Genomic DNA, 12,567 nt, shown 5'->3' on the forward strand with positions numbered 1-12,567 from the left:
CTCATGTCTCATTTCCGCGGCGCTCCCTCAATTCCTGCACGCCTCGACCTTCATTCGACCTGGCGGCATGCGCAATGGCAACCAAAACACGACCCGCAGTCACATATCCAAGAATGGCGGGACGCTAAACGCTGGACCGAATATGCTCAAGGAGCGTTGTGGTCATCTCCGCCTTCTTCACGCCTCGAATCTGCCCGAGTTTCCTCACCATCCCCCCTCGGCTTGGTCTTCCTTCTTCTACGCCTCTACAACAACTCAATGTCGGTGCTCCCACGCTGGGCCAACAAGCAAACACAACTTCCCTGCGGTGTCATCCTCCCACAGCAACCCCCAAAAGCTTTCACGAAACAAAACATGAAAATCTCACCAAAAAACATGTTGGGTAGAAGGTCGGGCGGTACATTTCTGATTTAAACCCTTTTCTATTCCTCCACCATCGTCAACATCATCTCCTCCACCAAACACCATCCCCCCCTGTCACACCATATCTAGTCTGAGATACCAGAGTCCATTGGGGCTCAAGCGAAGCGCAAATGTATGAATGAACAAGCGAGCGAGCAAAGCAAGCAAGCGAAAACAAGCGAGTTTGTCCTGTGTTTAACGTGTACAATGTTTCGGAGGCCTTGAATGTTCGTGCCAGAAGGTGGAAGCAGAGGAAAGAAGTGAAGGATGTTTTTGTCCCTGTCGTCGCTCGAGTGGCCAGAGAGAATAGGAGGAGGGATGCATTGGGCATATGAAGGGATTGGGTTGCCATAGACGGGTTCCGCTTCCTCACTGAGCAAATGCGCATATACTGCTTTGTCTCGTCACAACAAGACTGGGAATGGTGATTTGTGTCAACTCCCAAGATGGGTGCCAGTGGTGCACGTCACGTTGCGACGTCACCGTCCTTGCCCACTTTGTCGCCCTCAGTCTTGTTGCCCTTCTTCTCGCCCTTGTCCTTCTCCAGCTCAGCAATCTGAGCTCGCAGCCTCTCCATCTCGGCCTGGTGTTCCTCTTTCTCTTTCTTCGCGTTCGCCCTCTTGCCTACCACTATGTGAGTACATGGAACAATTGGAAGATGAGGTGCCTGAGCTTACGGGCACTGCGTGAGAGTGGGTGCTTGTTGCCCTCCTTGGCTTCGCCGTCCTTGCCCTCCAGCGCCTTTTTGGCTGCTTGCCTCTGTCTTTTGTCGCGCTGCTTTTGTGCGCGCGACTTGCCCTTATCATTGTTAGCATGTACCTATGCATCGCATCATAGCACCTACGAAGCGAGAGGGGCCCTTGTTGGTGGTGATCTTGTCACCAGCCGCGTTGTAAAGCTTTGGGGCCACTGAAAGAGCTGTTGTTTCAACGTGAAGGTAATCAATCAGCTGCGGAGTTCAGCTCACTTGTGTGTCGAGGCAGCTGGCAGCTGATGTTGTTGCGTTGAAGTGGCGCATCACCAAGTCAAAATGTGTGGGCATACAAGGAGCATTCAAGCGCCAATGCTGCCTGTTCTACCTGTGCTCTTTGGAGTTTGGCTGGTTGAGTGTGGACAAGCGCGCATCTCGCATCTCGCTGGTCGCTCTTTCCTTCCTGGTTGATACCAACCTGCCGGGCCACTTCCTCGCTCTCACGCAAGTGCCCTGCTATTCTTTCCTCCGCCACCTCACCATCTCAGACTCACGCCATTCTCGACGATTTCCTCCTCGCATCTGTCTCTACATCTCTGTTGCGCAGCACTGGGCCAGCAGCACTACCTGCAGTGCCTTCTTCGATGCGGTCGATTTCTTCTTCCTCTTCATTGTGTGCTGTGCTTCTTCGCTCTCTGCGCTTCTTCAAATCTCAGTTTACTCGCTAATCAAAGGAGAGTCTCAGGAACGACGTGGGAGAAATGCCTGTCAAAAGGCTCGATCCCGCAGCACCTCCCTCATGCGTGTATCCCGCGACCTGCGCTGCCAACGCTATCGCTGCAGCCATCAACGCTTCGCTCAACCTGTCTGTTTATGCGAGACCGTCACGGGTTATGTCGCGCCGGCAGCAGGAAGTGCGCAACGTTGTGCCCTGGCAAAGAACAACAGGCAAGTCTCGCTCATCTTGAGGAAGATACTTCGAGCTGACGTCGGTATAGGCCGCCCAATTCATCGCTCGCTCTCCCTCCCCCAATACAAATGTTCCTGCCTTCTGAATGGACTAGTCAATCGGCCGCGCCAGAATCCCTTGACCCACAAGTCAACCTTGCTCTCAGCTTTACATAAATGGAAGGCCGAGGTGTCCCAACGGGACGCGGCTTCTAGGGCGCCAGTCTCAATATTCCTCAGTGGCCTGCAACTGGATACTTCGGACGGCTACACTTCCTGCGCATCCCCTGGAAAAGTCCTGCCCAGGACCCCGGGCCTTCTTTGTGGCAGATATTCGAGCTGATTTGGATTTCAGAGACATTCAGCAGCAAAGCGTGCTTTTGAAGTGTCGAAACGCCATTCTGACTGTTGCTGTTGAGCACGGCTCTTGGGCACATCTGCCCGCTTGCTTGTTGCAAGGCTACGGGGCAGTGAGTGACGAAAGAAATCGCCAATTCCGAGACTTTCTGACACTACGTGAAAACACGTGGACCTGTGGAGTGTTCAAGCGCCTGAATCTTTTTAAGATAGAGAGACTTTCTATCTTGATGGATGACTACGAGGAGCATTCAAGCTCTTGCGTCTGAAGGTGCGACTACTTGGAGCCAAGCCCTGGTTGAACTTCTTTCGTCATCTCTGTGGCGGTGATTCTAGTTAATAATGTTGGCACAGGATCTCCAATGCGACTTCGCGCTGATGCTTCCCTGCTCGTAAACTACCATAGCCATTACAGACTTCGATGAGTATCGCCCTGTCATGTAGGGGCTGAAGAGCTCAGCTCAACGCAACAGTTGGACTTGATCCGTTCCCATTTCTGCCAACGTGCCCTCCGACCAATGGTGATGAACTTTACGTGACTACCACCTGGGAGAATTGGTAACCTCGGTATTGCCTATGTATTGAAGCTCAAACACGTGTTCCAGCAAAACAAAGAATCCCGAGTGCACACCCAGCACCTTCTAGGTAGAACAGTTCAGAGGCCTTCTCGACACAGCACATCTGCAACTTGAGCACAGATTCACCCGGCCAGATTCAAAAGCGAAGCAACTTTTCAATCCCATCTTCGAATGTTGTGTCCAGAAAATTACCAAAAAAAAAGGGCAGTGCCCATCGCCCCACCCAAACACTTTCCCAGTGCTCAAAAAGAGTCTCAAAGATCGATTCCTTTGTCCTCTCGCTTAATTCGTCCGCACTCGAGGATTCGAACACCGGTCTGTTGGCAAAACAAAAAGAAACGTCTTTGTTAGCTGAAAGTGGTTTCGATCCACTGTCCTCCGGGTTATGAGCCCGGCGCGCTTCCGCTGCGCCATTCAGCTTGTTGTTGAAATTCCTTTTTCTAATTAACAATATATACTGAGCATAAGTGTCAAGACAATCGTACAAGCTTAAGCCAATAAGCGTAGAGAAAAATTTTCCTGTTTTGCAGTGACTCATCCGGCATCGCAGTCGACAAACGAGGAAGGAGCGCTCGGTCTGACTCACCGCCGACACCAGCCACTGTGGCGGCCGCCTCCAGGTACCTCAACTGCAGCCACATGAAGCGTGATTTCGCCTGTTCGTGTCAGCCTCAAGCTCTTCATGAGAGATGCGAAGGATGTGAGGAGTGAGGACGTTGATTACTCGTTCTCTTGACGAGCTCTCTCCGAGTCCTTTGACTTTCCCGCTTTCGCTTTGTTTCTGTGAAGTGTGCAGTGAAGACGCTTAGTCTTGTCTGGTACACCAGTCCGTGGAACTCGACGAGGCTTTTCGGGTAACAGACAAACCTCCAAGATCCCTTGTGCTGTAGTTTCGCAGGCGTAGCCCGCCTGTTGGAGTGTCAGATTCTCTTGGTGGCCTTGCAAAACTCGTCGCCGACTGCCGGCTCCCAAATGCCCTTTTGCAGGCCGAGCGCAGCGCTTTGTCTAGTCAACCAACTGCCTGAAAGAGCAAATTTATGGCCATTAGGCGAATGGAGAAGCAAGAGGACTGCATCAAGACGCTGCAAAACAGCTGTTCATGTAGCAAACACCCCAAGGCGGCTTCAACAATCACCTGACTAGGTGATTGAGAACTCCTTGGTTCTATAGTGTAGTGGCTAGCACATGAGATTCTGAGGTTTCCCAGAGCATTCTCATAACCCCGGTTCGATCCCGGGTAGGACCTGATCTTTTGCTGAATGATTGGGAGAGGTTTTGTTTTGCGTCGTGGTGGTCGGTGGTTGGTGGTGTGGAGCTTCTGCGGTGAAAATTTTCGGGGCATTCGGGTTGGGCTCGGCGTTTGGGGGGCACCGACTGGTCCAACAGCGTCGAAAACGAGACGGCCAAAAGATGGGATTGTTTGGTTGAACGTTTTGACGGTTCCGGTGTTGAGCGATGGGATGGACTGCAGGTCGGGCGAACGGAGCTGGGAATCGTATGATTCCAACCCAACAGAAGTGGAGAAGAGATGAGCATCGCTTCTCGTGGCGGGTGCATCATCAACAACTCAACAGAGCTTATCGGCGTCTACTTCTGAGGCCTTGTTGTGTTCATGTTGAAGCAAAGCAATCTTGCCCCTGAAACAGTCCGCTTGTCTGATGCATTGAACGACTGGTACTTGGTGCAGATACATGGGACTGGCATATTCGCATTGCTTTTGCTCTATTTGACTATCGAACAATGTTCCCAAGGACCTGATCGTGTTCCTGATATTTGCAACGAGCTTTCGAGGTCACACTTTGCTTTGAAGCTCCCTCTCAACGGTTGGTGAGGACCATCTTCGATAAAGAGGTTCATTCGACGATTAGAAAGAGACGTGAAGTCATGTCCTCGCAGCTCCATGCTCCTTGATCCTGTCCAATGACGTGCGACAGCAGATATGGAATCCGCATCGATGACCACATCAATCCGTCCAACAGTAATCAGGACAGAAACCTGGAATGCGAGACTGTTGGGCTTGAGGTCGGAGGCTTCCAAAGTCTTGTGGACAACGCCCTGGACAAAGCAATGGACGGCAGGGTTGACGACGCGGTTTGTGGTGTCAAAGAGCTTCGTTTTTCAATCTCGAGTACATGATACACTCCCTTCTTGCAACTGTGCTTCTACTGGAAGCATTTGATGGTTTCCTTCGTGATATCAAACACGTCGGGCTCTCCTTGACGGGGCACTCCAGCTTCGAGCTCGTGTCGTGATTTTCGTCTTCCAAACTCAACACCACAACGCAACATGACGATTCCCCGGACCCAAAAGTGGAACGCTTGTGGATATGGACCATCTGAAAAGAAACAGCCGCGATTGGTCCATTTGTCGCCGGATCTGCGCAGATGGTCCGTGCCCGCGCAAAAAAAATCATTTCTACGGCCCCCCGTCAGTTCAACACCACAAAACAACACCAAAACAAAAGGAAACGTGGGAATTGAGCCCAACGCGGGGCTTGAACCCGCAGCCTTAAGATCTTGCTCTTCCAGGAAGGAATAAGAGTCTTACGCTCTACCGATTGAGCTAGCCGGGCGGCTGTTGAAGGCCGGAGACTCAACTTTTGATTATGAATGTCAACCGCAATCAAAATCCAGGCGCAGAGCGTCAGAAACACCTCGAATCAAGTCTGTACGCTGTCCATTTACGCTGTTGAGTAGTTAGGAGAGACGTGGCTTGGTCCCTGGGGAGAATTCAGATGTGTGTTGCCGCAGCCTCGCGTCGAATGAGATATTGTAGATGAATCAAATCAGTTTCCGATAATTTACCGAATGACAGTCTCCATGACCTCAAATCTTCGGTTGAGAGAGCTGCGAGACTCGGTGGCCGTTCATTTTTGGCCGGCAAGGTTTCTCGTAGACGGGGTATTTTGTTTTCCGTCGGCGAGGCGAAGATACTGCGCCTGGCGCCATCGTCAGCGCCTACTTAAGAACTGTGCCGCATCTCTCATGTCGAATCCCAACTAAGCGACGTGCGAAGAAATCCCTTCAAAATGGTTGGATTGAAATGTTTTTCGACAAAAATAGAGCTCAAGCAGGCGTATCGCTCGAAGTTATGCGCTCGTCAAGAGCCTCTAGTGACAAGGAAACAAATGGGAGAATAAGATGGAGGTCCTTCGTAGAGAATCTGGACAATCAATCACTTCTTCTCGAACATCCGGAGAAGAGAAACAGCTTTTCCAAATTACTTGCACATACCAGCTCTCCAAAAGAGTCTGCCACCTTGAAGACTCCAGTACTCCATCATAATGCCTGGGCAGAAAGACCGACTTTACGTTGCTTTATATCTTCGCGGCGCCAGTGCTCCAAAGATGCCAGGCGGCGAGGACATGTGATTTTCCCTAGCCACCGCGAATCAGCAATGAAACACTGACAAGTATTCAATGTGCAGATACCATTGGGCGCTTCTGGTTGGTCCAAAGTCGGAGTAAAAGTCTTCCGAAGGGGTGCGATATCATGCGAAACAGGTCTCGAATGCGAAGACAAGGAGGATGGAGTGGCAACTTGAGGAGCGGTCCACTACAGTACTCGCAACCAACGCACTCCTTGTGAGGGTGATGATTGGAAAGGTGGAGAAGAAGAGTCGCCTTGTCGATTTGATCCGGGGCACTCCTATCCGTCCAAACCAAACTGGATGGAACTGCGTGGAGTGGGTGAAAGAGGCGCTTGCCAGAATCCAGGCCGATGGCAAGGCAGTCGGTACCGGTGTGTTGGAATGGAATACTGTGCGGGACGGAGCATTGATGTTCTGCAAGAGGAAGAAGGATCAACACCGTTTCGATGGCAAGGGAAAGTTTGATATGGAGAGAGCAGCGACCTACGACTTGATCGAACGGAAGGAGACGGTTCCTTAGGTGTTGTATGCAAATTACTTCGATACAACGCTTTGTCAGAGATGGTTCTTCAACACAGCATCTGTTCAGAAGCCACCGCCAAACCGCTCTCGTCGAATCTTGTCCAAAGCCAGCTCCCGGGGCAGAGGATTTAAGAATTTGTCAATCTCCTCGCTCCAGAACAGATTCTGCGGATTCACCTGGCATGCTGTTGTGTATTCCCAGTAGTCAGGAAACCATCCTGAAGTCTCCCAGTCGACGATGCCTGTGATATCATCACCTTCGCACATGATGTTAAGACTACTCAGGTCACCGTGCGTGAAAACTGGACCAGACCAAGGACCTTCATGGAAGCCGATGAGTTCGTTCACCTCTGGAGGCAGGTCTGCATGGCTTTCCATGCCAAGTCGCAAGTACTTGTGGAATTCTGGAATTGTCGCAAACGGTCCGTAGCGCAGGTCAGGGCCGGGCATACTTGGGCGAGGGTCGTACAGCGGGCCGCCATTGATGTTTGAGACCCCGGGGCCAGGTGCTGATATTTGTCGAATCTGCTCCACCATGCTCTTCAGTTGTGAGAGTATTTTCTCTTTTGATTCCATGTTTCGAAAGACCCAGCCCTTCCCCAACATATGACCTTTGATTCTCTCCATAACAATGTATGTACATCTACGGTGAATGAAGGCGCAGTGGACTTTTGGTACGGGGACCGTCGTGTGGTGCGCAACAAATATCATCGCGGATGCTTCAGCTAGGCTTTTGGAGGGTCCATACTTGACGCACAAGTGAGCTGAAAGCATGAGAACGCCGCCTGATTGATGGCGACGAGAATGCCCAAGGAGTGCGACAGCCGTTAGTACAGCAGAACGAGAAACCCACGTATCGTTCACTGGAGCTGCCCATGGTGGAGTCAATGATTCTGTAGGTCGTGCATTTGATGGATCATCCGTCGCTGATGACATGTTCAGCAGATGAGGACGATGAGGTCGTGTATCGTCAGTCGGAAAGTTGCGCGAGGCGCGGACGCGCGCTGTGAGGAAATTTGTGCGAGTCATGCTGGCCAGAGATTCCGGTAATCATGACTCGCCACCTCCTTCTGGTGGTGTTGTTGAGTTGTCGCGCGACACTTACCCATCTTGACCACAACATCATTCATCAGCAACAACCTAAGATACAAGCATGCGAATTGCCCAGGCGATGCCGATTCCCCGCGTGGATTGACACAGATTGATGCTCAAGCAACGAACAGCTTTGTTCCTTGCTGTACCAACAACCGGAATTGTCATTTTGGGAACTTCAGCTTCAATACTTGATTTTCATGATGGAAATCGTCGACCACGACGAAATCATGACGTTCAGTTGCTACCTCATCGCTGTTAAACAGCAGGTCAGCAATCTGATCAGTCCTGGAACCAATTGCATGGCACATCTAGGCGTCCTTGCTTCGGCTTTCGCTTTGGAAAACGAGGCGGTATGCTGTGGCTAAACTTGACGTCTGCTCCACGGGAAATAGTTCACGCAAGTCATTTTGAAACGACCGACGATCTGACATCCGAATGGCCTGCTCAACGGCGAAGGTTCGAGATCCAGAGGGTATCTGAATAGCAAAGACCGTATATCGGCATCTCCCAAGGTCGACTCGCACAAACTTTCTCCAGAAATGAGCTGGAAAGCAGCATTGACGAAACAAAGCCCAAGACTTCGCGACATCTTGCCCATCTTCAGGTCAAAAGCTCGTCGTCGCAAGTGCTGCGCATGAAAAGAAGACATTCAAACATGGTCTCTGGTGATAGCAAGCAAATGTCGTACGTTTGAGAGAGGTGTCGGTAGACAAGCAGGTAGAGTTATAACGGTACGCCACCGATAGACCCAATCCTTCAGCCTCCTCCCTCATCGCGCCGGTTCCCTCCGCTACACCGCGTCGGTCCGCACCTCAGGCAACAACGTCTACCACCCTGGCTTCGAGTTGAGACCAGGTATCCTCAAGTTTCTGTCATTTGCAGTACTACAAACCCTCAAAACTCCATAATCGACATGAATTAGAAGTATTCACGACACTGATATTGCACAGCTGCTAGCTCTCTTTCACGACATTGTCCTTCCTGAGGCAGGAACCTCAACGCCTCCCCACAGCCACTCCCAACAGGCGTCGATTGCGCAACCCCTGGCGAACCTTGAAGCATTCAACCGGACCCGGAAACTTACCTCCTTCCCATGGCTCGCGGCTCCGTAAAGCCTACCGGTACCGACCTTACCCCAATCTTAACCTGACCGCCTCGTGCTCGGAATACACCTGCTTGAATCGCAGCCACCTGCCTGCTCAAAGTTACCGCATCATCTGCCGTGGAAAGGGGGTGCCCACCAGCCAGCCTTGCGTAGTAGCCGCACGCACGACGCGCTCCCGCCCGTCCCGTTCCCTTCGTCGATCCCTAGCATCCCTGTTTCCACCACCGCCCATCGCCAACGCTGGTCACTGACTGGTAGCATTTCCGACGGCTGGCTTATTGCCCCGCTGTTGCAACGGTGCCCACGCCTGCAAACCCGATTAAGGTACAAATCGGTACCTAGGCTCAACAACGGCGAGCACTTGTCGGCGTCGGCGACGGTTCGGTCTCTGTGCGAAGGAAAATGAGAGTGAATGACTTGCAAGTCGCGCCTTCATGGGCTGATTTGAAGATGGGACGAAAGAAGGTGGAAGCGGCGCTGAGTCTGCCCGACAGCGTTGCATAGTCGCTGACTCGGGGCCGACTTGTGTCAGAACCGCAGTGCAGTTGCATTGAGGCTCGGCACTTATTCTTGGAAGTCAATAGTCTTCCACCACAAAGATCAACTCCTGGACAGAAAGCGATCCGGTACTCAGAGAATTACTCATTAAGCCCGTCGATCTAGAGTCCAGTGGACTCACAGGGTGTCGCAGAGCACTGGCAGAGAAGGAGGAGCTGAACATTGGCATGCAGGAACAAGGTTTGCCCTCGGCTCATCTTTCCACATTCTGTTTTCCAAAATATGCAACCTCTTCTATAGTATCTCCTAACTTGCTATCGGAATTTCCGAGTAGAATGCTACGTGCTCATTCGATACATGGCGAGAAACTACTGGCATTCTCATTGCGAAGTCAAACGCGCACATACCGTGCACCCCCTGCATCCACAGTCCCCCCCCTAATGTATCGTATGACCGCATAGATACCCCTGGAAGTTGCTATACCCAATCAACCACGGCCCCTCCTCTCTCTTGCTTTCCACCTCGGAAACCGAATCAGGACTACTTCTCGTACCACTAGAACAAGCAACAAGACACATAAGCGTAGTACCATCTAGCTCACGAGAGCCAAACGGAAGCATGGAGCCGTTTCGAGAATGGCGCCATGCAACGCCACCCACAATTCACACATGGCAGGTTAAACGCGTCCAATACGCGGCGCAAACGGACGCCAGTTCCGCGTCCAAGAAGAGTTAAGCATAGCGCGAACGACAATAGCTGCCGACGCGGCAGCGCGGCAGCGTGGCGCCAAGTGGCCATCTTGGGGCTTGGGCATCTGCTGAGTCGGCGACCTCTCAAACAAGATGAAGGAGACAATGAAGGACATTGAGGTCTTGGTGTTTGAATCCCATGACTTTCTCTCATTTCCAAAAAGGACGTCGATTTGTTGCTCAGCTAGGTCCTTGTTCGCAATGTTGATGACCAAAGAGGCGATGCGACACTGCCGCGGTACTCGAAAGTGCTCTCAACCTCGCCTCGGGAAAGGGGTCAGCACAGCCAGCCTTCCCCTGGAGCCTCACGAAACGCACGCTTTCCGACAGAGTTTCGCCGTCGCATTTTCGTCGACTACGCCCATGGCTGTATTGTATTGACATGCGATACTCCGCTCTAAGCAGAAACAGAAAAGAGCAGCGCCTCGGCAATGATCAACGTTGGCGGGAACCAACATCCTGCGCGAGTCGACGACATCTTTCAGTCCACGCACTCCCATGTCCCGTTGTCGAACGCAGGGAGTGAGTCGACGGCAAAGTTGTCAAGCCTTCGGCCGACGAAAGCAAGCCTTCACGATCAACTTACGCAGTAGACTTGATGGATGCCGGCCGTGTATCGGGCGAAGTGCACAATTGGCCCCCACGATGCCCTCAACCATCGTGTGAATTGTGAATGGCGCCTGTTGACCTGACGCTGCGTGCTTCAAGCGTCTGTCTACAGTGAACGCCTTTTGCAGCGGTGACGACACGACACGCAAAACAAATGGTGTTTTGTTTCAACGTCCTCTAGTGTAGGCCTGGGATCTTCTTTCCTCGGTGAAATCAAACCAAAGGTTCCACCATACAGGCGCGCATGCGAGGTGATATCAACTCCACAGCCATTGAGACAGTCAGCAGCACAAAACGCACCACCATGCAATCCACATCTGCATCCCTATGCAAACACCTCGACCACGAACCAAGATCACCGCCTCACAGCACCAGGATGACCCCAGTCGGCAGATCGGAAAAGCAGAGACAAGGGTACTTGGCGCGGTGCTGGCGCGGTTGGCGGGTTGCCGGGATGCGAGCATCGCCGGGATGTGAAACGATAGACCGCACCGACTATTGATTGAAGACGATGTTCTTGAGTAAGTGCTTTGTGTGATGGCGCGCGGACGGATGGATGGATTGACACAGGAGGGAGGGGGTGGGCTGAAGGGCTGAAGCGGGATAGCTTGGAATGGACATGACGAGAGGTAAGTGGGGGATGTTTGACTAAGGAAGGAAGTGTGGTGGGCTGGTTGACGCGGTTCGAACGAGTTCCCGGTGCGTGGATAGAGGAGCTGTTCATGCAATGCGTGCGGCCGCTGTAAGTAGGTCATTGGTCAATTGGTGGCAGCTAGAATGCAAGCGCATGGTGGTGGCATCAAGGCTGTGTGCAGCACGAGCCACTCACGAATGATTGCCCTCCACCATCAGTGGAAGTTGCGGCCAGCCCTACGGGCATGGCAGTGCAGGTCTAGGCAAAGCATGCAGAATTCTGGAGACAGGGACATTCAGCTCACGAGAACAGAAACAGTGTCGCAGGTGTAGAGAAGAAGCCTTTCATCGATTTCTTGATTTCCAATGACTGCTCCTCTAAATAGTCTGCACTCGACACGAGGTGTGAGCGCCATCGCAACAGCCTCCTGCTTTGGAAACCCTTGCCCACCACCCCAAATAACCCAAAACTTTTCCTCAATATCTACAGGTGATTGTACAAAGGGCCCCCTTTCAGCGAATAGCGCATGCGCAGAGTGGCGCATCGCTGGGGCCCGGTCTGATCTCTCGTCTCATCTGCTTCCCTCGCGGGTGATCTATACAACAAGAATTGAAGGAAAATGACCAGCAGAAAAAGGAGTGGTATAGAACTGAACTTGAAAATGAGTGTCCATCCGTGTTGCTCGTGCGCGTCTTGAATGTCGTCGTCTGTCATATCCGTCGTGAATGAAAAAAGGAGAGAACAGAAAGGATATCGGCGCACAAGCGCAAGTAGAATGAAATCAACCCCCTTCCAGTCTGCCCAATCGCATACAGCGATGTAAGGAAAGATGAAAAATTTGAACTTGGAAAAAAGGACGGGAGGGGGGGGTATCAACGCCGCAGGCGCCCAGTGTAGCCAGCTAGCTTTGATGAACCACTTTTCGGTTTCGATTTCGCGGCTGTCGTCGACGAATATCCGCTTCGCAGCGTTGGCCAATCTATTTTGCGTTTCTTCCGCGTTGCGAGTAC

The 12,567-nt window shown here is 52.0% G+C and overlaps 3 protein-coding genes and 3 non-coding genes across 6 annotated transcripts; 2 read left to right on the forward strand and 4 right to left on the reverse strand.

The window, feature by feature from the left end:
- Window positions 1–868: 868 nt before the first annotated feature.
- Window positions 869–1,534, reverse strand: BKA78DRAFT_291483 (uncharacterized protein; the record flags this gene model as incomplete). The annotated part of the gene is made up of 5 exons (XM_066885904.1): window positions 869–1,026; window positions 1,080–1,221; window positions 1,247–1,320; window positions 1,370–1,392; window positions 1,482–1,534. The coding sequence occupies 5 exons, from the start codon at window positions 1,532–1,534 to the stop codon at window positions 869–871; spliced, it is 450 nt and encodes a 149-aa protein (XP_066749536.1).
- Window positions 1,535–3,324: 1,790 nt separating this feature from the next.
- Window positions 3,325–3,396, reverse strand: BKA78DRAFT_t26. The gene has a single exon. It is a non-coding gene; the product is annotated as a tRNA-Met (tRNA).
- A 740-nt stretch (window positions 3,397–4,136) lies between these two features.
- BKA78DRAFT_t8 lies at window positions 4,137–4,222 on the forward strand. Its single transcript has one exon. It is a non-coding gene; the product is annotated as a tRNA-Gln (tRNA).
- Window positions 4,223–5,455: 1,233 nt separating this feature from the next.
- BKA78DRAFT_t25 lies at window positions 5,456–5,548 on the reverse strand. The gene has a single exon. It is a non-coding gene; the product is annotated as a tRNA-Lys (tRNA).
- Window positions 5,549–6,502: 954 nt separating this feature from the next.
- BKA78DRAFT_291484 (uncharacterized protein) lies at window positions 6,503–6,865 on the forward strand (the record flags this gene model as incomplete). The annotated part of the gene is made up of 1 exon (XM_066885905.1): window positions 6,503–6,865. The coding sequence occupies one exon, from the start codon at window positions 6,503–6,505 to the stop codon at window positions 6,863–6,865; it is 363 nt and encodes a 120-aa protein (XP_066749537.1).
- Window positions 6,866–6,868: 3 nt separating this feature from the next.
- Window positions 6,869–7,800, reverse strand: BKA78DRAFT_302906 (kinase-like domain-containing protein). The gene has a single exon (XM_066887493.1). The coding sequence runs from the start codon at window positions 7,639–7,641 to the stop codon at window positions 6,931–6,933; it is 711 nt and encodes a 236-aa protein (XP_066749538.1). The 5' UTR covers window positions 7,642–7,800; the 3' UTR covers window positions 6,869–6,930.
- Between the last annotated feature and the right edge of the window lie 4,767 nt (window positions 7,801–12,567).

The sequence above is a fragment of the Phyllosticta capitalensis genome (assembly GCF_038381095.1).
Source record: "Phyllosticta capitalensis strain CBS 128856 chromosome Unknown BKA78scaffold_1, whole genome shotgun sequence".
In the NCBI taxonomy this organism is placed as follows: domain Eukaryota; kingdom Fungi; phylum Ascomycota; class Dothideomycetes; order Botryosphaeriales; family Phyllostictaceae; genus Phyllosticta; species Phyllosticta capitalensis.

What these genes read in the sequence shown, in the direction of transcription:
- BKA78DRAFT_302906 (XM_066887493.1), bottom strand. Translation starts at nt 7,641, where the DNA reads ATGCTTTCAGCTCACTTGTGCGTCAAGTATGGACCCTCCAAAAGCCTA.